The sequence below is a fragment of the Eufriesea mexicana genome, unplaced genomic scaffold, assembly GCF_001483705.2.
Source record: "Eufriesea mexicana isolate 0111107269 unplaced genomic scaffold, ASM148370v2 scaffold859, whole genome shotgun sequence".
NCBI classification, from domain to species: Eukaryota; Metazoa; Arthropoda; class Insecta; order Hymenoptera; family Apidae; genus Eufriesea; species Eufriesea mexicana.
This window is the reverse complement of record NW_016908985.1, coordinates 59047-84811: the sequence shown is the minus strand read 5'-3', so window position 1 is coordinate 84811 and position 25765 is coordinate 59047. Positions and strand designations below refer to the sequence as shown.

Genomic DNA, 25765 nt, shown 5'->3' with positions numbered 1-25765 from the left:
ACTTCAAACATACGTTGAAAATAAATGGAAGTCTGATATCTAGAAAAATATACTAGCATTTAAATCCTAGGTCCCTAGATAAATCATTAAATAATTATTTAAGGCAGGCACTTGGAAACAAATTTAGTTTCGCGTTTATCAACACCCTTACTCATCGGTCATTTATCAAATTTGTCGAAAAATTGGAACTTTCGCGTGGAAAAAAGGGGAGAAATAGTTTAGTATTCAATTTCTAGGTTCCTAGCTGAATCCCATATATTAATAATAAAAACTTCTAAGCTATTAGAATTTAATTTGGGGGGTGTAAGGATACAGGCTTTGCCACAAGTGTAACAAATCCCACAAATGATCCCACAAATATTATCGCACGATTTATGCTAACGAAGTTATCGCTGTTTAATTATTGACGTAGTAAAAAGGTCCCTAGATGAATCCCATAGTAATAAAAATTTCTAAATAGAAATTAAATTGGGGGTGTGAAGGTACAAGCTTTGCCCCTTATATAGACCCCACAAATGTTATCGTGAGATTTATGCTAACGAAGTTATCGCTGTTCAATTCTTAACGTAGTGAAAAGATCCCTAGATGAATCCCATATACATCCCTAAATGAATTCCATAACAGTAAAAATTTCTAAATAGAAATTAAATTGGGGGTGTGAAGGTACAAGCTTTGCCCCTTATATAGACCCCACAAATGTTATCGTGAGATTTATGCTAACGAAGTTATCGCTGTTCAATTCTTAACGTAGTGAAAAGATCCCTAGATGAATCCCATATATTAAAAATAAAAATTTCTAAGTTATTACAAATTAAATTTGGGGTTGTGAAGATACAGGCTTTGCTACAAGTGTGACAAATCCCACAAATGATTCCACAAATATTATCGCACGATTTATGCTAACGAAGTTATCGCTGTTTAATTATTAACGTAGTAAAAAGGTCCCTAGATGAATCCCATAACAATAAAAATTTCTAAATAGAAATTAAATTGGGGGTGTGAAGGTACAAGCTTTGCCCCTTATATAGACCCCACAAATGTTATCGTGAGATTTATGCTAACGAAGTTATCGCTGTTCAATTATTAAAGTAGTACAACATCAGTTTTACTCTTCCTGTTTCTAGACAAACCAGTCGTTAGATAATATCGACCGGTGCAACATCGACATAAATTCAGCCATTGCTCGTCGATATGAAAGATCTAGCCAGAATTACCGTTAATAGCCGGCACTTGCTAGGATAATGATACAACCCTACCTTGATCGGATCATTACGGAGCATTATTTCGTCCGACGTGCCCCTTGGTAACTCGGTGCTGCTCGGAAACCTTGTTCCACTTCGGCCAGGTCTTATCCTTTCCTGCTTTTAAGACGGAAACGCTTGGTTTCGAGCGGTGAAGGGCGAAAGGACGATTACCCAGCGTTTCCAAAGCGGTCCCTGGCGCTCCAAAAAGCGCGGCGATTGGGTTCCCTTGAATCGACGATTGAATTTCCATTGGAAGCCGGGCATGCAGATGCACGGCCTCGCGCCGAAGCGCGCTGTCAGGCGCGGGAAAGAAGCGGGAACGGGCCTCGTTGCGGAATCCTAGAGATGATCGTCCGCGGATGACACCGATTTATTCTGCGCCCGAGATTCATCGCCGGAAATTATGCGAACTTCTGGGAACTCCGTGGTCTCCTTTCGACCAGATTGTCGGTATTAATTGCGTTATTTGCTCCTCCTTCCTCGCGGTGCTCGTTTGTCTCGCGGAGGCTGAGGTCATCGATGATGTCGATGAAGAATCTTTTGACTGGGATCTTTTGTTGGAAAAGAGAATGGAACGGCGATATATTTAAATATCTCGTGTCATCCGAATAAACGCGAACACGTTACTCGCCTCGTCATTTATTTCACGTCTGAAGGATTCCACGCATAATAGGAACAGTCTCCGTGTGGGGGGCTGAAAACAACTTTTTCCGCGCGAATAGCATTCAGAATCCAGACACCGTGATCAGAGGAGCGAAGAAAAGGAAGACAGAGACCCGCCATTCAAGAGGCCTCTATTCTTCACTTTTATCGCGCGGATCGTCGCATCAGCGCGAATTCTCGCTGCTCCTCTTTGCCCTCTTTTCCTGTTTTCCGACATCGCCGACGAACCGCGTCATGATAAATCGGTCCGTCTAGACCGAAGAAACACCACCGGGAATGCAGTCACGAGTTTTTGCAGCGATTTAGTTTTAATTTCCACCCGAAACGGGTTTGATCGCAACGAGATCGCGGTTGAAACGTGACTTGAGCGGTTCTTACGGCCGCGCATGACGTCACTGAAGCTCGCGCACCGGATCCGGATTCCGATCGCGATGGCTGTAATTAGAAGCGTCATCGGGACATGTCGCGGGTGACGCTTTAATTGAGATCGCGTGGGTAATCGACGATAATTCGATTTTCCAATGGCAATCGCGTGCCCCGGAGGATCGAGGAACGCCGCGGCGGTCATCTTTTTGCCCTGGGTGCTCCCTGGCACGTGGAATTGATTAGGCGAATGAATGCGCCACGACGGGAATTTATTGGATGGAACTGAAGGAATTGCAGCTGGAATGACTTAGTGTCACTTCGACCAGATAAATTATGGCATTTTATTACGATAATTCTCGTAACAAGATCGGTTGACGATTTCAGACTAACATTAAGTCTCTACGATCAATCTTTAATTTCTGCTTTAGCTACCTGTCTGATCCCTCTTACGACATAATTTTCTTCGGAGAATCACACGTGGCCTGATTCACTCATCGTGATTGATCATTTCGGAGATCAAATGACTAAGGTGGTTGATTTTCCCTTAACCTCTGGATTTACGATTCTATCCGGAACTATCTGACTAAACTTTCTTACCTGTCGTAAAGTATTGCGTATGATTCGTATTTAACTCAAAGTTACGATCATTAATACCAGGTTATGAGGCAAGGGGTTAAATAATTCCTAACTCGCTCATTAGCTCAAATTTACCACAGTCCAACTGATCCATTCCTTACTTTCGTTTTCAACTTTTGTCACTCGATTTCCCAATTCCTCTTTCGACATTGGTGCCTATCCTGCTTCATCCACTGTAACCGATCGTTTAATCGATAGAGCAACGATTAGTCGCGAGGTTAGAGCGAAATTCTTGGCAACTCGACGTTCCCTGACGAAACGCTCGGTGTCTCGACGAATCTGTGGAATCCTTGCGAACCACTAACGATCGGCAGCAAGTCTAACGCAAGAGTCGCGAGCAGCGCGCGCGCGAGCAAGATCGGGGGACGCGGCGCGTCGCGTCGTTTCCCCCGAAGCGATCGCGAGCGTCGGAGCTTGGCGATCGGTCGCGTGGTGTCCCCGCGAGGCAGGGGTCACCTTGACCATCGTCAAGGGCCCGTTTAGAGGGGCTCGGACCCGAGGGGGCAGGGATTAAAGAGGCACGGTGGCCTCCAGCGGCGACATATAAGTCCCAGGAACAGCCCCCACCTCGCGTCAAACGTTCCCGGTACGGCAAGCGCGCGGTATACACCTACGATCCACCTTTTATCGGCATCGTTTCCTCTGCTCTGGCACGCGAGTCCAGCTTAGCGGAGCTTCCAGCAGGCAGAAGAGCACCGAGCATCGTGCTGCACCCTTTGGGCCACCGTGCCACGTTCGGGCCCTGCAGTGGAAGCCGGTGATCTCCATCGTACCGATCGTGCAATCGGTCTGGTCGAGAACTCGCGGTTGTAGTTGCTTACCTATTCAGCCTGTGGCGAAACGTTTCGCGATTATCTGGTCGCCACGTGACCACTTGGAACGCACCGATTCTCTCGCTGGACAATTAACGGAACCATGAGGACCGTAAGTAGCAATTCGTGAACGATCATGAGGCCCGCCGCGGAAGGGAAGCGCGTGCAGACGCACGGAAGAGATCCATGGTGTTGGGAAAGGGAAGTTTTCCACGGACTTGGTCCGTGTGCGATTAATCGGAGAGGGGGCGTTGGGATCGGTGGGAGAGACTTTCGCGAGACTAGATCGCGCGCTTTTATAGTGAACTAGCTCGCGCTCCCTGTGCTCGTTCGATCGATCATCGTCTCTCTCCCGGTCGAGCGGAGAAGTCTCGCGGTTTGTGCTCGGTTCGGCACATGACTCGCTCCATCGTAACACTCGAGCGCGATTCGGTCACCTTTCCGGTTTCCGGGGAAATGAGGTGTTCGCCTGGATACCATCGAGCACGGTAGTCGGACGGATCGAGGATCGACGAGGGTACATGCAGGATGAGGCTGTTGCAAGTGAGAATAGATATTATCATCGCGTATCATCTCGCTTCACTTTCGAGATCTCGTCTCGAGTGTCATCTTAGTCGAGGATTTAAATCAGTGACCGTCGTGGCGTCTCGTTTCAAGGTTCTAGCGAATATTAGCTAAGAAAACAGAAGTGGCCGAACATCCTCGCGTGGCTTTCACGCGAGAACTTTCTACGATTGTGCCGGGCGAAAATCGCTTCGAGCGTCAATCTGAGATCGACGGTAATTCGTTATCGCCAAGATCGTTCGGATCGAGATAAGAAAATGGCTACTTAGAGACGCGAGAGAGCGCGAAGGCACCCTGATCCACCTCGTGACCGCGTAAAAGCGTGCAGATCACGGGGTCCGCGTATTCTACCCGAACTTTCTACATCCTCGTTTCTGGAACCGTGGTTCGTATCACAGAGAAATAGTTTACGGTTGTCGGCATCGTAAGCCTGACTATCATCGCGCTCATCTGCGTTGCCCCGTGTAATTACGATACCCAGAAGAAATCGCTGTAATATTAACAGCCGTTTAATTGCCCCAGTGAAACATCTGTACCTTATCTTTACCGTGGAATTCCCATTGCCCACTTTGGATTCTACTAGATCTGTTCCACCAGTCGACAGCAAATTTATTCCCGCGATAAGCATTCGATAGATCCCGAACGTTTCGTCTTCGCCGTGTTACTATCGCTTTCGTCACTCTCCTCTTCTAAGAGAAAGTAATCACCGGTCTAACACCGGTGGATTACGCCGAGCTGCTTAATTAACGGGCCCCTAGCTCCGAGTCGAACAGACGTTCCACTCGACTCGTACAGCACGGGTACAGTGAATAGAAGGAAGTTGAACGGACGTGGAGGCGCGAGCAGAGGAAATCCGCAAACTCGACTCGGGTTCATTCACGAGATCGTAGCCGTCGGCGAGACAGGTCCACGTCCTTGCCCGGGGCTGTCGCAACGTTTGCAGCTAGGCTAACGCGTCTGCTTCGTGCCTGATCTCTCGATCATTGCGTAACGAATCACCGGTGGCAGCTTGTCTGTCGAGAGGACGATTATCGCCCGATCGATCGACCCATCGGTCGAGATTTACCTGAAATCTAACAGAAATCCCGACTAACGACGGAGAACCGAAACTCCGGCACGTCGATTTCGTCGATCGTTGCGTAACGTCACGAACGATATCCGGAGGGATCGGGAAAAAAGAAAAGTTCAGGATTAAAATCGGAGAACAACGAGCGCGATTCGTTCCAGCCCCGGCGGAATTGCTCGGGCACGCTCGAAAATTCAGAAGAGCATTGTGAAACGAGGCTGCAAACGACTCTGTTTAATTTCTTCTATGCGCCTTTTTTCTCCACGCCAGTCATGTCCGACGGAGTCACGCACGAAAAACGCCATTAACCGCCGTCTAAAACGAAAATGGCCACCGGTTCTGGTCACGCGATCGGGATTCGGTAGCGCCTTGCGAAATCGTCTGGATATTAATCCTAGCCCAACGACGAGAGGAACATCAGCTTCTCGACACCTGACTCCTGGCGTCGGTTTTTCCATCGCTCAGGCATCACGAGGTTCTCCGAGCGTTTATAACGTACACCGATCTACTCTAAACGCGGGAGACTGGTTATGCAAAGCGTATCGGCGATCGCGCGAACCGCGAAAAATCGGCGGACGCACGCGGGCAAGGTAATTTCGTCTCGAGTGCAGATTAATTTTCACCGCGGAACCACTGAACCTGTTAACGACTCGAAATCGGTTTTCCTAATCGCGTGGGATCGGTTACCTTCTCGCCGATCACGGGTACGCGTTCCCGCTTTCTAATCGAGCCGAATATCAATCGGCGGAGACACTGACGTTTCCTAGAGCATTAGGCTGGAGAATTGTGCAAAAACTGAAACGAATGCGAAACGTTCGCAGAGTTTTCTTTGCAATCTTTGCAATCTTTGCAAACGTGTAACGAAAGTGTCCGGAGATTGTAACACGGCGAGATAGGCCGATCTTTCCGATCCATTTCGGAGGATCTAGTGCGTGACACGCGAGTACGGTTATGGTACCCCAAGTACCCTAAGCCGATGTTGGACGTGCCGTGGTTTTTACGCGATAATTCCGCGGTCTGTGTTCCCCGGTACCTTTTTCTCCACCAGGTAATATTAATCGTGATAATATTTCTCTATTTTCTCGCCGATTATTTACACATCGCTCATTGTTCGAGGAAGCGGAAATGTTGGCACATTAGGCGCGCGAGTCGTTACGAGGTGTGACGGAAAGGTGCCATTAATCATCTTCGAGTCTTCGGGAACGGTATCGGTCATGCTCGGGATTAACGCGGAACGAGTGGCACAGATGTCCAACTTCCGGTGCACCTCTTTCTCGCTGAAGGGAACGTCGAATTTTCCCATCCACCTTCGTCCCGAACGAAACGAATTTAAATAAATCGACGCCGATTCATTTCCCCGGGAAAACGACATCCATCGACTGTCGAACGATCAATTGGTTGAAATAAATCGCGCTTGCGTGGCTCGGTGTACCGTGGACGATTAGTCATGCGATTGAAAGGCCGATTTCATCGTCGTTTTATTATTCTTTTGTTTTTCCTCGTCCCCGAACTGTAACCACGCCCGTGCACTGTAAATCACTGGATTACATTCGGGAACTTTATTGCACCCACCTATCGATGCCATAGGAAGCATTGCTTCCCGGTTGCACGCGTTTCCCAATAATATCTAGACCAGACTCGCAGCTGCGTAAATCATTAAAAAAGAGAACCGCGCGAAGCCTTTTTCCGTGCTTAAAAACACGGCTACTTTGTAGCCAGTTATTCCGGAAGAATTATCTTCCAGATCGGTAAACAGCATGACGCGTTATATATTTCCTGCGGGGCGAAAGTGGCCGAGGGAACGGATTGGAAAGGAGGGAAGAGCGACTTGTTAGCCGTGTATTTTTTAAAAACCCCCGGTGAACGGTGGCGATTTTCGCGCTTGGAAAGGTTCGCGCAGGATGAAGAAACGTTCCGTGACGCTTTTCCCCCGTGGCTGTTGGACCGTGACCGTACACACGATCGGAAGTATTCATCGTCCACCGTGACCCAGTTCACCCCTTTCCATGTTCTCCATTCCGCGTGACATCGTCGATGGAGAAAAGCCGATAGACATTTGGACGGAGACCTAGCAAACCATAGACTCATAGATCATCTGACATTCTACTCGATAAAGCGTTATAAACGTATCGCGATAGTCCACCGAGAGTCGAGTAGCTACTTCTATTTCGCTGGATAAGAACAGGTAATATCGGTAGGAAAGGAAAGTAGGTGTCCCCTTATGTCAGATCACGCGTGCAAACGCGATCTAGCTCTTTCGAGAGGCCGAGTTTCGATTGTTCCTGGAAGTTCTGAAAGGCTGAGCAGAGGCTGTCAGAAGATAGAAATTGTAAAGCAACGAGCAGACGTCGCCTGTCCTACTTTCTAATTACGAAGACGTTCCCTTTTCCAACAACTTTGGCCCCAATTTCGCGCAATAACTGGCCCACCGCCAAGGACGGAAGGCATCGCGCGAGAATTGCACTAACGGCGACACGTCGAGGATGAAATCGCGATCGGGGATGCTCGCTTTCACTCCATGCAACGATTTTCTAACAGCCCTCGAATCGGAACGACCCTATGGCGCAACTCGCACGTGGCATTAGAATTTATCAGCGATCGAGGGAATTCGCGTTAGCTCGTTTCTTTGTGCTGGCTCAAACTTGCGCGTCCGAACAATCGCGTTAGCAACGAACGGACGAAGTTGTCGGGAATCTGGGAGCAGGAATATTCGAGGTCAAGAAGATGTCTGTTGCGTCTCACTTCGAAATCCACTGCTCTCCATCCGAGATCCCCGATGTCGAACAATGCCGCGTTCGAAACGCCACAATGGCCCTTTGTCTCTCTCCCCGTGTATTCCTCCGATACCCTCGGAAATCGTAACGCGGCCATTATACAATTTTCCCGAGGGAACAGGCCCGGATTTATGCAGACTCTCGGCTTCTTAGCCCCTTCTCCGCGAACAACAACGAATTCCGTAACGCCGATAGCGGTTTCTCCTCGTTCCGGTGGCGTCGTTTCGCTCTCGGAGAGCGCATTCCGTCGAATTTTCTGAACGGTCGACCTCGATTATCGTGCACATTGCACAATTCCACCGCCGCCACATTTCTGAAAGGACTCCCGGTTCACGTTCCACGGGAAACCAGTCCACCGCGATGTTTCCTATTTCTTTTCGCTCCACGTCGAATCGGTATCACTTGCGACGTGTTTATATCGCGTGGAATCATTCGTCATGATTACCGTCATCGTTGGTATCAATCACCGTCCTCTTCAACGCGACGGGGTACAAAATGGAAGCCACTGGAAGGTGTAGAACGTCCAACGACGAATCGCAGGCGTGCGCGTTGTGCAAGCATCGTTTGGCACGGTGCAACGAACGCATCGCGTTCCCGGGTGTGCATCATATCGTTCTCGATGTCGAAATTAGGTACCTGCGTCGTAATCTTGACTTGCAAAACGCGAATCGAAGAATCGTGGAAACACCAGCTGTTCATGCGAATCTATTCGCTTTGGCTCGTGTCAATCGCGTTTCGATGCAACCATCATCGAACGCGAGGAGAATCAGGTACTTGGATCGAGCTGTTGCCGGCATTGTGTTCGGATTGCGTGTTCCTGCCTGGACTTTCGGAAAAGAACATAAAAAAAGAAAGAAGTTACGCTTCCAACGTATCTGAATCCTTTCTAAAAATTGCGCCGCAATGGAAGCTTCGTTTTCATTGGTGATTAAGAAACGCTTGCGCGGAAATTTCTCCGCGGCGTGCAATTATAGCCACTCGCTTCAATTTTCTAATCGTTCCGAGGCATAATGCATAGGGGAAAAAAAATCGGTTTACGAGAAAATGGCCGGTTTACGGCCGCCGTGGTACGAAGCTAGCACACGACAGGAAAGTAAAAGCGAGAAGATAAGGTTATGGCGGCATGTGGGCGCGTTGTAACAATAGCGGACCTTATGCTGTCGCGTGTGCGTGACATAGGTGCATTCCAGTCGCATGTCGACGAGGGACAGTGGTGCAAATGAGTCGTTTGACTTCTGTGTCTTGCTTCTAGTATTAGAACCCGGCTTTGCTCCGCGGAGACGTCTGAAATTAGAATAGCGAGTGGAAATCCGCACCCTGGAGTCGTTCGTTCTTCGTAAATGAAAACATTCGTGTACGAAGATAGCCTATAATAGGGTACCTTGAACAAACAGAGAGAAAGGGAGAAAAAATGTAACGAGGAAGAGAAATTTTCATTCTCGTTATCCAAAGTCTGGCAAATGCCACAAATGCCAGACAATTCCAGCGACACGCCTAATTTAGCTAACGTGTAACGAGTCAATTTCGCGCGAGTATTTCCCGAAGCCATCGCTTCCAACGATCCTCTATATTAGAGCCGTCGACTAAACGAGCTGAAACGAGTGATCGTTGGAGGAACGTTCGGATGGCGAAACGACAGAAAACTCCATAGACTATCGTTCGTGGACGTGTTTCTCCCTTACGCAACTGACGCATCCGGCTTCCACAGATGCGATCGAATGGCGTCGTCGTTAACGTTACCAAAGTTCGAGCGAATCGTCACTGTGGATACTAAACGCGGAAGCATTCCGCTCGGCACTCGGACGCGCGGTTAAACGTTTCTCCGCGAGATCTCCGCTAATGCGTCTAGAGAGTTATGCACTCGAGATGCATCTCGTATGCATCACATGGCGCGCGGAGAAACTCGAGACTCGGTCCGTTTGTGCTCGTAACAATAGAGAGATTATTGTTTTGACGAGAGACTGGATTTCTCCGGCATCGAAAGCATCGGTGTTCTCTCTCGAGGTTAGCTCGTATCGATTAAGATCGATATAATAGGAATTAGACGGGGTGGGTAGATCTCGAGTCGATTCACTGATATTTAAAATAAAAATAATCGGATTTGATAGACAGAATTTTGATTAATATATAAGTTTGCAGTCAAATAGATGGAATTACTAGCGTTGAATAGATTCGGTAATATTCGTAATGAAAAATTCGAAACTCGGTATCGATTAAGATCGATATAATAGGAATTATAAGAGGTGAGTAGATCTCGAGTCGATTCACTGATATTTAAAATAAAAATAATCGGATTTGATAGACAGAATTTTGATTAATATATAAGTTTGCAGTCAAATAGATGGAATTACTAGCGTTGAATAGATTCGGTAATATTCGTAATGAAAAATTCGAAACTCGGTATCGATTAAGATCGATATAATAGGAATTATATGGGGTGAGTAGATTTGGAGTCGATCCACTGGTATTTGAAATAAAAATAATCGGATTTGATAGACAGAATTTTGATTAATATATGTTTGTAGTGAAATAGATGCAATTACTAGCGTTGAATAGATTCGGTAATATTCGTAATGAAAAATTCGAAGCTCGGTATCGATTAAGATCGATATAATAGGAATTATATGGGGTGGGTAGACCTCGAGTCGATTCACTGATATTTAAAATAAAAATAATCGGATTCGATAGACGGAATTTTGATTAATATATAAGTTTGTAGTCAAATAGATGGAATTACTAGCGTTGAATAGATTCGGTAATATTCGTAATGAAAAATTCGAAACTCGGTATCGATTAAGATCGATATAATAGGAATTATATGGGGTGAGTAGATTTGGAGTCGATCCACTGGTATTTAAAATAAAAATAATCGGATTCGATAAACGGAATTTTGATTAATATATAAATTGGTGCCAAATCGATGGAATTACTAGTGTTAACTCTTTGGGGCACGGTGGGATTGAAAGTGTCCCACCATTTTGATGCACCGCAATGCATGGTGGGACATTTTGAGTCCCACCTCGAAATATTGCAACAGCTGCATGCGCACAAGTTTATATTTCGTCTTATTTACGTAAAGCAGTTGGTAATACCTTCAACAAATATTATAAATGTATTCGCTTGTGTTAGTAACATTTAACATGCCAGTACAGGTTCATCAATTGTTACAAGTGGAGGGTTTATTGCGACAATCTTTTTCTCCTGATTTTATATTTTTACATCATGTGAATCCTTTATTACCAAAAATATACCAATTTCGTTTAATTTAAAACGCAGTAAAATTTCTATGCAACAGGGGTCTATTTTATTATCCAAAATCCTGTGCTGCAAAGAGATAAATAGATTCGGTAATTTTTGTACTGAAAAATTTCGATGGAATTTCGGACGATAAATAAATTTGGAACCAAAGTAGACTGAAGTACTAGTACCAAATAGATATCGCGTTGAATAGGTAGAATTTTCAAATATAAATAAAATTCGAGGTAATTTCGTGATGTTTCCCTTCAGAAATTTCGAGTCGAAGACATAATGTGCCATTCCATTCGATTTAATGAGACATTATACGTGAATCGCGTGTTGGATTTTACTCGCTGTCAGTGATGTACTTCGCGTGGGTACCTTGTCAGTCACAGTCACCTGATCCCACACGTAAGTAGTAATAGCGATGGTTATCAGGGAAACCGAGCGTTACACGTGTTACAACTTGTTCGACTACATCTATACCGATGTTTATCGATCGGACAGACCTCGATCGCCACTTTCAGCGTTATTTCCGACGACCCGCGTCGTCAAACGCGGAATGTCGAAAGGGAACGGGCGAAACTGTCCGCGGGCGGCTACGGGCAGATTAGAGGGAAAATAATGAAACGGGTCGACCCGATCTTTTATTGATCATTCTATAGAAAGGAGGCTAAAATCCTTCCTGGAAATATCCCCGGCTTGATAAATCCGTTGCCACACGGCCCAAAGGAAAGTCCCAGGAACGTGGAAAGATAGATCGTGCAAATTACACGTTCCGCGACAAAAGTAGCGTACCGAGAGTAATCACCGTGCACAGGGTGACAGTGCACTTTCGATCTTCGATGTTGAGCACTCGACTGAAAGATGGGCGATTGTAATTCCATACATTACTCTAGCCTCAATTGTTCCACGGTTTCAGTTTGCCTTTGTTGACACTTGATAGACTGCTCGCTGGTCTTCGCGTGACACTAGACACTTTCTAGGATACTTTGACCTGAAAGCCACGAGAATTCAGTCAATCCATTCGCTCGATATCATCCGATTTTTGATGATTCGAAGGTTCCAAGAAAACTGGAGACTCGCCCCCCAAAATGGCAAATTACACACTAATCGCGAGATCAAATCTACTAGGTCTATGGGAACATTTTACAATTCAGTCAGATAATAGCTAGATAACTAGTACCATCGACGTACAAGTCGATTCATCAAGCGATCCATTAATCCAGGCGCGGAAAGCACGTTCTCCGGTTTTCTCCGGTTCTAGAGACTTTCCTCTGCATTTCGTACGCGGCTTCACTCCGACAAATATGCAATATGTTTACGTTTATTTCGCAACGATGCGAGGCATAAATTACACGCGCTCGCCTAGAGGTAGCCGTAGGCTCGCTACGTGCGGTTCTCCTCGTGATCATCGACGCGCGTTGGTTTAGATATCGCAGCGGCGTGATCTATGGTCACGGTGTACGCACATGTGTGCCGTGGTTTGTGGGCAACCTCGTGCCTGCGTACCTACGATCGAACGCGCGTGACTTCCCTGGCAAAGTTGCCCCGACTCGCTCTCTTTCGCGTTTTCAGGCGTCCCTCCAATGTCGTTCCTGCCACCTTGAGTGCAAACTCGGTTAACCGTTTAGCAAAAGTCAGCTGTGCGATGTAAAAGCATTTCGGAGTTCGATCGGAACGGAATTTTCCCGTGGACACTGCTGATAATCCAACGTGCAATTTGCCTCGCTACCTCGACCTTGTTTTCCCGTTCGCGATTCGTTCCTCTAGGGAAGCTTGCGCAACGATCTTCGGTGATCTGCACGGAATTTCCACGCCTTTGAAAAGTTCTTTCGAACGCAAGCGCCGCGTGAAATGACCTGGGTAGATCGTAACTTCCACATACCGGGGTATGTGCACACTGGGGTACGCGAATTTGAATTAATTACGTAAGTGACCTGTGATCCGAGTATAGAGAGAGTTAGCTATTAATAGGACGAGGAACTAGGTACGAATTGGAAAATTTAGAATACAGATAGAAATAATTATTTCACCAGAGCTTGACACAAATGACGACACAGGTGATGTTACGACGCTATGTAGTGTCAATCCGTGTACTATTTCTATCCACAGCAAAGCCGAAATGGCATCAGAAGGACGTACAAATATTTACCTCATCTCCTTTGCCTTGAATTTTTCAAAAAACTACTCGTCTGAATTATTTGCTGTCATAAGTGTGTAATATTTGCAATATCGAAGTGTCAGGTATGACTTGCATTTAAAAATCTCCAGTATGATGTAGAGAAAATGACATCCAGGTACATACTGATCCTTGCATCTATCTTTATCGACTTGACAGTATTTAGAAACTCGTCACTGATTTCTGTGGTATCTCCATATTTGAAAAGAAAGGGGGATTTTAAAATTCTCGATCGTACAATGTGGCGAGTTTTTCTCAGACGCGATTTCAGCCTGAGTAATTACGCGGTCGCTAATTAGTCCCGACGCCAATCAACGGTCAACCTTTCGTACTCGTGAAACTGTATCATTAAGCTGTCTTTCTCTCTCCCTGCCACGATCAGCCCCGTTGAAACTCGTGACAAGCAAATCCAGCATGGCGTAACTCGATCCTCGTCATAGAGAGGAGTGGATCGTTGATAAATCCACGTAACGTTCCTTCCTCGTCTGTCATGCTCGACCTAGCCTGTGAACTTAGACGTCTCGTGAATTCTAACGATATCAGAAATCCTTCGATGGGAACTGCTCGATATAAATAGTAAATAAAGCGTTCTCATAACGGCGGAGAATTAATCGCCTTGACATTGTGTCAAGCATCGGGAAAGAAATCGCGTGGCGATGACGTGTCGCGCTGCTCACCTTGCTTTCGATACAGAAACCCGATAGAAGAATGAACGCTTGTTTAACGATCAACCGTGATTTGATCGCGCAATTATTCCACGCTGTTCTCATGCCTGTAACGATGATGGAATCCTCCACGAGCGGCACATAAAGTCGCGTAACGATTTCGTCAGATTTTACGTAACGGAAGGCTAGGATGAAAAGCGAGGAGATCATCGGCTGTCACACGATACAAATCGCCTTTCTCCGAGCTCGTTTTCTGCCAAGCATTTAAACGAGGCGGGAAGAAATTTACGACTCGAAATCTAATTTTCGAATGGATCATAGGCGGATCGTTTGCGACACCTTTGCGACACGCTGCGTTCCCTTTTCGAGCCTTTCTTCGCGGACACGAGATGTCTAGGGAACTGATAACACCTTGGGAATATTTATCGCTTTTTGCGGAAACCGGGATCGAGTGGCAGGAACCTGTCGCAACGATGCTGACGATCGCTGTCGAAAGAGTAATTAAAGACCCACGGTGCTACAGGGAAACGGAAGCTTGCCGGGGTTCTGATTTGGCTATGCACGGGAATGCGTATACATTTACGAGTCTCTATAAATCTTGGGAACGATCTATTTCTAGGATCCTTTCTACTCTAAATTCCATAAATACGAGCGCGGAACAGAAATAGTTACTCGGCAGACAGGCGAATCAATTAAAAATCCAGCCGCCGCGATTTATCAGTCAAATGGGACAGGGGCTAGTAAAATGGCTCGGTATCGCGATTTACTCCTAACGTTCTCCATAATTCATCCCAGTTAATTTATCAAGTAACACTTCAGCCGGAGGTTTCTCGTCTAGAGGCGAGTTAGGGAGCCAGCAGCTGAGTTTTGATTGTCTAGGAACGGAGCTGAAGGCCTGCTAAATGATCGACAAGGGTGCTGATTTTATTCCACGGCTATTGGCACATAAATTCTGCTGCATTGTTAACCGAGGAACGCTCGTAAAAATTGTCACGTTGCCAGGGCACCGCTCCATATAGAGCTTTGCTCGATCGTCAATCATCGGATCCAGGTTACCGTTTCGTTGTTAGAAGCATTTTCAGATCGTTTAACCAAGCTTTCGTGTCTCGTTAATCGTTTTTCGTTGTCGTACGGCGGAATCCGCGACGTTAATGGCGGCGCTTCCGGTTCTGCGGAGCCTGGACTCGTATCGATACCCCCCTTCGAATTCATCGTCCCTAGGGACTCGATTAAAACCGAACGATGTACTCGAGGATTTCTATTTTTGCTCGAGTCGAATTTTTCGAAAGTCACTCTTTGCCGGAATATTGGGAAACGGTGAAAGCAGGCTCGCGAATGCTTAATGATTCGTCCGCTCGATGGGTTAATTTACCTGTCGAATATGATTTAGCCAGATGTAATGGCAGATTGCGCAAATTGCAGGCTGAAAAAGAAAATCGTAAAGATGGAATGAGCGATTGGGATGAAGCATGAAACCGCTCTCTGTTTCAGACAATTCTGGTAACCTTGGTTTTAATGGTCCTGGCAGTGGCTACGTCCCAGGACTATAGTCAGCTGTTCGCAGGATTCGGACCTTACCTAAGGCAACCAGCGGCGATGCGAGACCCAAGATCGAACAGGGGTAAGTAACCGATCCTGTTCGCTCTCTTGCCTTTCAAACTCCTTTAATCGCCTTCCAATATAGCTTTATACCTCTCCCCCTGTCCATTTGACCGACAAGAGCCTTGATTTTAATTAAAACCCGAAGCCTGTCCAATTTTCAATTATTTTCACCGCAGGAATGATTCATGAATTGGCGAATTGGCGGGTAATTAAATTTATGCGCGCGTTCTCCGTGGAGCGTAACATAGCTGCTAAACGAGATTATCTTCGACTGCAAAGGTTCGATCGCGAAATCCGGTGCAGAAATCATGTTCAATGATGAGAAAGTTAAATCGCCGCGATAATTTGGTCGACGTCGAGCTTATTCCGATCTGAGCGTCTACCGGTACGGGTTTATCGGCTCTTAGTTGAGCTACCGACAGATCGTGATTAGTATAATACATCGAGAACGAAGGGAAAGCGATTGTATATATTCCAGATCAATTTCCGACCGTTGCCACTCGATTTCTATAAATATACGAGACGCGGGGCTATTTTAAACCGGGCCAATCAATTTTAGAAATCTCTCGTCGATCAATTTCTATGGCGCGCGTTTGACAAGATGATCGAAGACACGTCGCTCGCTATAGCAATCTCTTTATCGACTCGCGTTCTAAGGTCAATCCTGCTGCTCTGACATTTGCCTGCTCCACGTGCGCCAGCCGATGCACACGTAACCAGGATACGCGATCCTTGCGATCGGTGGAACGCGGCGCGTTTACGCACGGAATGGGTGCCAAGTTCAAACTCACCTACAATAAACAGCGCCGCGAAAGTCCAGCTGACGGTACAACCTGGCGTGCTGAACTGGTCGACTTCTTCTAACCGTGTGTTAGATAACGATTTTTCCTCCTTTCGACTGGTACACCGTGACACACGGTGCCTGCGTCCCCGTGTTTCGTCGCAGATCAAATTTACAGGCAGGGAAAGAAACTCTATTAAATACGTAAAGAGTAATGCTTCATTAGGAAGAAGTAACTGAAAGAACGGTCTATTGTAGCGGCATTAGATAGGTCGTTTGCCTTTCTTAATTAACCGGAACAATTGGTCAGGTGTTCGCCATAGTGAGCCGCGGTTTCGCAATCAGCTTCCCGCGGCGAGATAAGGATCTCGCGGGTAGCTCGTTGCACGCGATTTCCTGCGTTACCGTAATTCTCTATTTCGCTGCGACATCGATTAATAATCGTTCATGCTGCAAATTACTTCCCGATGCGAGCAGATTTCCACTCACTGGATTTCCTTGAGAGCTCCAAGAATGCTGCGTGGCTCGAAAACAATGCACAGTGTGACGATCATTTAACCGATCGATTAACATTCTAGCTCCTGTATGTGTATAATTTCATCATCCGTTTTCCCATCGTTCGCGAAAAAGGTCACGAAGACCACAGGTGCACGGAACGCCATGAAGCATGATTCGTACTTATGCCTTTGGTCGTGATAGAACAATCGGTTGGTTAGCTTGAACCAAACATGGTTGAAGGAAACAGAGCCTCGCAGGGGTTCTTTGATCCAGCCGATCAGCGATCTCGATCGTAGTCAGCGACCGTGAAGGCCAGACCGCTGCTTGCGCAAAGAATTTTGTAATAACCGATTCCTGGTCCGATTTTCCATCCTTTGCCGCGTTTTTGACAAGTCCAGGTCGGTCGACGGATAACGAGTCGGATAACGAGACTTGGAACCGGACAGTCGTGCAATTTCATCGATGCATGGTCTTGCGAGGGAACTGTTAGTCGAACGAACGCGAGCCACGTTGTGACAGACGGCTAACGAGCATGGTTAAAGCGCGTTTATGATTTTTCATAAACACCGAGTTCTCGTGGGAATAGAGAATGTGCCGAGATGCCGTTTTTCATTGAAATTCCAGCGAAATCGGGTCGGCGAGTATAGAGCGGGAATGACGAAAGGGGTTAATGATCGGCTTGATGAATGACACCTGAGGTCTCGCGCGGTAGTCGACTCTCTTTGCCGTGAAGAGAGGCGGTAGATTAATCAGTTGGATGTAATTGAACGACTGTAAGAATCGACGTGACGTTGGTTTGAGGATTGGACAGCTCTTGCCGCAACTCTTGCACTCCCTGTCTCTACTGTTAAATCTACCATGACCGGCAAACGACCGGTGGGTAAGAAAACGAAGGAAAAAGAACCGCAAAGAAAAGACAAGTGGTCAACGCGGAGTTTTTAATTGGAAGTTAGGTGGGTTAAGGGTTTAACGATCCGAAGCTGAAGAATGTGTCAAAGAGCGTTAATTTGGGGTAGCTAGGTGTCAGGAAAAATGAATCAAAGCGAATTCTTCGTGAAGAATATTTTTCCACGGCTTCGAGATTTCTGATGACGATGATTTCTCGTTTAGGTCCAGTGCTGTTCCCTCCGGGTCCACCGCCAAATAGCGCGGACTCCAGTGGAGTGATAGTGGGCGCGAGCGGATACGGATTCGTGCCACCCAACCAAGGTAAATTCTAAGGAGGATTCTAAGGAGAAAAGAGAGAACGCTTTCGTGACGCGGGAAGCAGAGAGAGGCATCCTGTCTGCTCCTAAAACTCAGACCTCCACCAAAGATCACCGCGGCGAGCAGTAACCATTGGGGGTGACACTAACCCCGAGCACTTGTCGTCGTCCCTGTGCACCTAACTTGTGAATAAAACGCTATTTATTTGTTGTCACACACGTCGGATCACCCACCTGCTCCTATCTTCGTTTACTTCATAGCGTTGTTGCGCGCTGCATGAAAATGTCTTTCATTGTTTGTGAATGTTCGATCAATGTTACATCGTGGACCAAGTTCTATCGATATTTATTCATTGACACCTCTAGACCGTGTCAAATCATCGCAATTCGTTCATCGCGTCGTTCATGAAGCGTGACTTACAACTTGGCTTTGGTTTCGATGTTCGAAATTGTCGTTACGATTATGCAGCAATTACCATCATCGCAGTAATCTTCGTTGCATCCTGTCATTTTTAAATAACGAACGAAACCCCGAGCTCCGTCATTTTCCAATTAACCCCGATCACCCTGACCATCGACGAAAGACTCCCTCGGATCCAAGAATCGAACGGAGGTCACGTCCGATCCTTGGTCGCTTCCGTGAAAGGCGTTCTATCTTGAACGTGATCGTGAACTCCTCAAGGCCAGCACTCCTGCCTGACCTCTGTCAAATGTCAAACACTGCATCAGAACGCGGAAGACCGCGATATGTAAACGAGCATCCAACCTTCGAAGCCTCGATTCCATTCCCACGCAAATTCCTCGAGTCACACGAAACCTGTAAATATGGAAACACCAGAACTCCACTTCCGGCTAACTAACTCACAAGCTCGTCACCCGGTCACGCACTAATACGATTTGTATCACTTGTGCTACATCGAGCTAATCAGTTAGGAACGTTTCTTCCATTCTCGAGTGTTCCACAAAATGTACCATAAAATGTTCCACTAACATTTTTGAAACGACGGACGAAAGTCAGCGAGAGGTGGAAGGCGTACAGGTAAGCGGCTCGGTCTGGCGTTTTTATTTCGAAGAACCGAGTAAAAAAAAAGAAAAAGAGAAACAAATGGACAAAGCCCACGAATCGAAGCCGGGAAAACAAACAAGCCACCCCTAAAATCCCCCAAGCTGACGGCGATATTTTCGCTGAAAATGGCGATTCGGTTCTCGCATAAATCACATCACGGAGTAATCCACGCGCAAATGGAAGCACGGAGGGCTTCCTCTTCCGGGATTACGTCGCCAGGATTTTCCACCCCTGGACGAGTAAAAATTCCCTCTCGTCTTTCATTATCGAAATCGCGCCAGGCAATGACGCGTCGCGTGGCTCCACGGGGAATAGGAGAAAAGGAGAGAGAAAGAGGAAGGGAATACCGGTTTCCTCGAAGAAGAGCCAGCCTTGGGATCCACTTAGAGAGCAACGAGACGGGGGGTCAGTGAAAGTGATTTCGTTGGCCTCGTGACTTAAACTCGTTTACGCGTAACCTCGGCTGAGCTACTTCGCGAGGCGTAACAGGTGTTACGAGGTCAGCCGGGTCGGCGACAAGGTCGCTGCTTTCGGTGGTAAGCTGAAAATCGTTCCTCTTGTCGAGGATCAATGCTCCCCGACTTCTCCTTCACGGTCAAGTTCGCGGTTTCAGCTCTCCTTTCTCGAAGGAAACAACTCGAAACGTCCTTCGTGGATTCGGAAGACTCGAAACGTTTCCTTTTCGCAACCACAGACACCGACTAGGTCCCATTACAGGGTTTAAAACGTAGGAAAGGTGGAAAATTATTCGCGGGCTACTTAGGATGTTTCCTAACGGCGAAAGATGGAGTTACGTGAATTTCCTCATAATAGAAATTCGAGCTGCCTTTTGGAGAGGTAGAGAGCAACCCTGAGAGGCGCGTAACGCGGGCAATTTCGAAATTTATAATCGTTAACAAGCGTAATTACACGTCGTTAGGCTCCCGCCGATTCCTTCGCCACGAGCGCGACGACGCAATCCGGATCGTTGGTCTAACGAGAGCCGTGATATAATTTCGAGCAATCGTAACGAGCTGTTATTTAATCGTGAATTTTTAACCGGCGCGGCTTTACGAGCGGAGAGCCCAGCTGGGCGAAGGTCCGCTCCGCGTGCACAGTTTCCAGGAACCGTTGCGCGAAGCACTCGCGCCCGTCATTACGCGTAATAACGGTTAATCGAATCAGAGAATAGGCCACTCGAGAAATTTCCTTTGCAACGGAATTACCGCAAATGTTTGCCTCGTTAACGAAAGTTCATTGAAAAATACCAAGCAGTTTCCGAGCATTACGGGGCGTTCCCGTAAACCTGTTCAGTCGTCGCGAACAATGGAACAATGGGATATCATTCGCGACACCAGGGTACGAACGAATAGAGTAGACGTGTCGGAGGATAATTCTCGCGACGCAAATGTCGAATTATGAACTGGGCCACTGAGGATCCCATATCGGAGGACGAAGGCTGGTGAGGGTTCTGGCGTTTGGGTTCCGTCAGAAACCACGATGGAACCGATGTTTCCAATAGTCCGCTGTGCGGTGAGGAAAACTTCGGTGAAGTTGGCCGACCTGCACCGGGCAGGACCACTCACCTCGTTTCGGTGGTGCCCTTGGGATCCAATGGATTGTGTCCCATGCGTTCGCGTGCATGCCACTGGATGAGGAAGAGTGAGAGGTAATATGAGCCATGGACACCAACGGTTGGATCTCATATACCGCCAGACCTGAAGTGGTCCAAGAGAAATACGTCAATATTGGGTACCTCCCTGAGCGTACTTCTGTGGCCAACATCAGAGTCAAGCGTTGGGTTCACTTCCCCGTTGGTTGGACCATGCCTGTTTCAATGACAGATGAGAATAATATCATCCAACATTTGCCAATATGTCAATAAGACGAGGTATGGCACGAGCCACGCAATAAGTAAAGCAAGCTCAGAAAAGACATAATTCTCATGGATCCAATATCAGGTACCTCCCCGGGGAGTTCTACTATGGCCGACAACGGAGTCTCAACATCAGAGTCAAGCGTTGGGTTCACTTCCCCGTTGGTTGGACCATGCCTGTTTCAATGACACATGAGAATAATCGCATCCAACATCTGCCAGTATGCCAATAAGACGAGCTATGGCACGAGTCACGTAATGTGAGCAAAGCAAACTCAGAAAAGACACAATTCTTATGGATCCAATATCAGGTACCTCCCCGGGGAGTTCTACTATGGCCGACAACGGAGTCAAGCGTTGGATTCACTTCCCCGTTGGTTGGACCATGCCTGTTTCAATGACAGATGAGAATAATATCATCCAACATTTGCCAATATGTCAATAAGACGAGGTATGGCACGAGCCACGCAATAAGTAAAGCAAGCTCAGAAAAGACATAATTCTTATGGATCCAATATCAGGTACCTCCCCGGGGAGTTCTACCATGGCCGACAACGGAGTCAAGCGTTGGGTTGACTTCTCCGTTGGTTGGACCATGCCTGTTTCAATGACAGATGAGAATAATCGCATGCAACATTTGCCAGTATGCCAATAAGACGAGCTATGGCACGAGTCACGTAATGAGCAAAGCAAACTCAGAAAAGACACAATTCTTGTGGATCCCATATCAGGTACCTCCTCGGTTGATGTTCTCCTAAGCTCGAATACAACACAATACTCGTGGATCCTGCTCGCGTGGTCCATTAATGCCCATGAATGGTGACAGTGAAGCGGAAATCTGAGGAACTGTCAGTGATTAACGTCGCGACGCGTTAAGGCAAGAAAACGCGTTAAAAGTGCTGCTTGCCCCGGAGCTGCGAGATAACTCGAGAGATTAACTCGCGGCCGGATAACCGGCGCGAAGCGTAATTTAATTCAGCCGCGCAAAACAGCCGGGCCACGCTCGTTTTCGTTAATGTCAGGCGATGAAGGGGGCTCGTTAATATCGAGATCGTCCATTCCGATGTTGTCTGCGCGTTATTTCACGCGGTTCTAACGAGAATACCCCGTCTCCCTTGGCTTTTAACGGCCAGAGGTATCGGGCTGGCTCTCCTCCTCGCGCGGAATAATTGCGCGGAAGGGACGTAATTACGGGGTGGAAATCGGGGACAAATTCCCGGGAACGGGGAGGGTGTTCCGTGGGGCACGATTTAGGTGATAATGATATAGTTTCGCGAACGTGCGGCCGTCGGTGAAAGTTCGATCGAGAACACGTCTGCGATCGAGAATTGATGGTGCAGCTCGCGAGAGAAAGGTAAACGGGAACTCTTCGACGCACGTGCTGTCCCTCGTAACTCGAAGCGATCGTTAAACTTGAACCACGAGACACGACTGCCTCGATTTCTCTGGTATTCTCCAAACGCGGGTTCCGCGATCGAGCTTGTGTCTACGAGAAAGACTGTAGCATCTGAAACCAACCCTTGCCACTGTAGCGACTATAATTCTCACGCTCGCCGGTAGATGGCTTCATACTCGAAGGCGGTTCGAGGACTTTCTCGCAAGTACTCGCTGACGCCTCCGCTTCCTATATATATAACTTCCAGACCTTGTAATACTAACCCATTAAACGGGGATATTATTGGGGTCTGCTAGGGCAGATTTACCGATGAGTCCACTATCAGGCCCCGGGACAAAAAGCTCATCCCTTCCCCTTTTCCTTTCGTCCCTTCACAAGGGAAAGCACCAAGCAGAGGATACCTGTGCGACCCTGCCGACTTCAACAATCGAGGGGGGAGGAACCCCCCTACACTACTACTTATCTACGAGCACAGTACCTGCACCAAGCAGAGGATACCTGTGCGACCCTGCCGACTTCAACAATCGAGGGGGGAGGAACCCCCTACACTACTACTTATCTACGAGCACAGTACCATACTATACTCTCTCTTCAGTCCTGTGGGGTCGGACATCCTGTGAGGGGTCCTAAATTTTACGCACAGCCTAATGGATCCCGCCGCTGCCTTCTCCCTTCCTCGGTTAACTTTATTGTCAGCGCCGCGGTCGGCCCAGTGTCGAAGGCAACGGGCAGAAAAGCGAGCACTTAACAGTCAAAGGGAGAGAGAATATCGGACGTGGATGAGGTCGAAGGGTGGCCGGGTGACGAGGGTCCCTGTAATTAGCAGCTTTGAAGTGGTCCCAGGCCTGACTTCTCATTACCGGCGGTCAGGTGTCCCAGCGATTACTCGCGGGAACGGGGCTAGCCGGTTAGCCGCGCGATCCTTCGCGAAAATTGCGCGGCAAGTCGAGCAGATTCTGGTGTCTCGTGGCAACGGCTGTCGCGTCTCGCGGCAAGAAGGAGGATCGAAGGGCCGCTGAAGGGCGGGCGTTGTTCAACTAGCAGAGACCCTGGAAATGGAGGAACTTTTGTTTGGAGATCCGTTTGCGTGCGGTGTCCGCGAAAGTTTGCGGTGATCGAGGGTCCCCGTTTGCTTTGGTGGTTTGTGGCGTTGCTCTGGCCGGGTGTTCCGGACGGTACCTTGCGGAAGTTCTGGCGAGGAAATTCGCCGGTGCTTGGGGGAATTTGGGAGAATTCTATTTGATACGGAAGGATGATTGGCGGGATTGGTCTGGTGAGAATGAAATTTCAGAGGAGAAAGCGACGTTAAAAATGTCGCGAGTTTAGAAACGAACGTTTGATCGGTTGATTGATGGTTGCAGTGATTGGTTGGAAATTTCAGAAGCCGGGTAAAATTATTTTTAATGCTCTGTTCCAGCTTTCTACAGGTACTTTTACTATTAACACCGGGCGAAGAAGGTAGAATAGCATTCGGAAGGTTGCGAGTGCTGCGTCATCGCGGATGAAGTAGTATGGCGAGGAGTTCCGGAGAAACCGATGCATCTACAAGAAGGGACCATTTAGAAATCAAGAACTCCGTCTTTGTATTATATTCTTTAAGTATTATCGCTACGTCTCGAGTGCCCGGAGACGTCTCCGATGGCACCCAACGGCACCCTTAGCAGTATTTGTATAAAGAAGTATATAAATCTAATATATCGTTGACGTTTTCTACGACCGGTGTCGATGTATGGCGATTCGTCTCGGCGGAAGCCCGATTAACGACCCAACTTTTTGCCCAATTGCAAAGCAGACTCGCGCAATCGAGGTCTTGTCGCAGACCTTACAAAACAACGTCTGGGACCGTCCGCTGGTAGTCACGTAGCTCTATCGATTAAGAAAGGCGGTTCACGCTATTTACCGTCTACCGACGAAATTGCGAGTGCTCGCTGGATTTCCTGTACACGTAAACAGAACAGATGGAAATCGAGAAAGCAAACGTCAATCATGCCAGCAGTGCGCATGGTACGGTGCAATGTTAAAAGACGCGTGAAATTAGCGTTGTTAATACGCGTAACTTCCGCGTAGGGTTGCCTCCATAGATCATGATACGCGATACGGAAAAACGCGATCTTGGCGTTTTCACGATTCGGCCAACGCGATTTCGCAACCGCGGTGCCACCGGTGGTGCACGCATGCCTGCCTCTGTAATTACGTCACGTCTCGATCGATCGACCGAGTCTCGGCGTACAACCGGGTTTAGTCATGGCTGCACTTGAAATCGAAACGCGCCAAGCATGTGACCAGCCTAGCATAGGCGGGAAAATCGCAGCTCCGTTCGTCGATCGCGATCTGGTTCGATCGGCAGTCACGGTTAATCAACGTAGACCCGAGTACCGATCTCGCATGCGCATAATACGATAAACTTATTTCTCGTTAACCAGTACGCACCTCGTTAGGCCTTACGTCACGATCACGGGGATACACCGACAGGAGGTGAGGCGAGGAATACGAGTAGGTTGTCGTAAATCGAATTTCACGCCGCCTGGAGGATATAATACCTCTATTCCGCGGAGTAACGATACATCACGCGATACTGCGACAAAAAGAAATTGCCACGAGCAGACGGAGAAAGGGACGATCGGCCGAGTTGCGAAATTTCGCGACGTAATGATATTCCTGGCCGATTCGATCGAGGTAAAACCGTGTCTGGCGATAACGAGGCGCGTCCATCGGTAGCCCCGACACGGAACAGCGATTACCTTCGATTATCGAGTCCGATTCGCAAAGACGATCTCGTTAGCGTAATTACGCGGCCAGTGGCTCGGCACGGCGATGGATCAAGCGTGCACGGGAAATTGATCCGTGTCGAAATCGCGAGCACTCGTGCCACTTCGATGCTCCAAGACGTAGTAGATCGCCCAGGTGACGGAAAGGTCATTACTGGACCGTAAAGGCGGGTTACGAGACAGATAGATAGATCTTTATTCGATTTCGCCCCTCTTCCAGTACTTAAGTATTGGGTTGGCAAGAAAGTAATTTCGGTTTGCATCAGTAAATAACGTTATGCTCGTTTAGTTATTCTTTTGTCAATGTTAGAATTTTTTTCTTTTCAGACGTGGTAGTCGATACCTTTAGGTTGCTATTTCGTGAAATTCTTTTCGGTTTGCATCA

At 47.5% G+C, this 25765-nt stretch overlaps 1 protein-coding gene across 2 annotated transcripts; it reads left to right on the top strand.

The window, feature by feature from the left end:
- Positions 1 to 3499: 3499 nt before the first annotated feature.
- On the top strand, positions 3500 to 24276 carry Wat (worker-enriched antennal transcript). 2 transcript variants are annotated; one of them, XM_017899277.1, is made up of 4 exons: positions 3500 to 3833; positions 15701 to 15830; positions 18201 to 18299; positions 24030 to 24276. In XM_017899277.1, exons 1-4 carry the CDS (start codon positions 3825 to 3827, stop codon positions 24053 to 24055), a joined length of 264 nt encoding a protein of 87 aa, XP_017754766.1. In that variant the 5' UTR covers positions 3500 to 3824; the 3' UTR covers positions 24056 to 24276. The 2 variants fall into 2 exon arrangements, with proteins under 2 accessions (XP_017754766.1, XP_017754765.1); XM_017899276.1 differs by lacking the exon at positions 3500 to 3833 and adding an exon at positions 4063 to 4264.
- The last annotated feature ends 1489 nt before the right edge of the window (positions 24277 to 25765 follow it).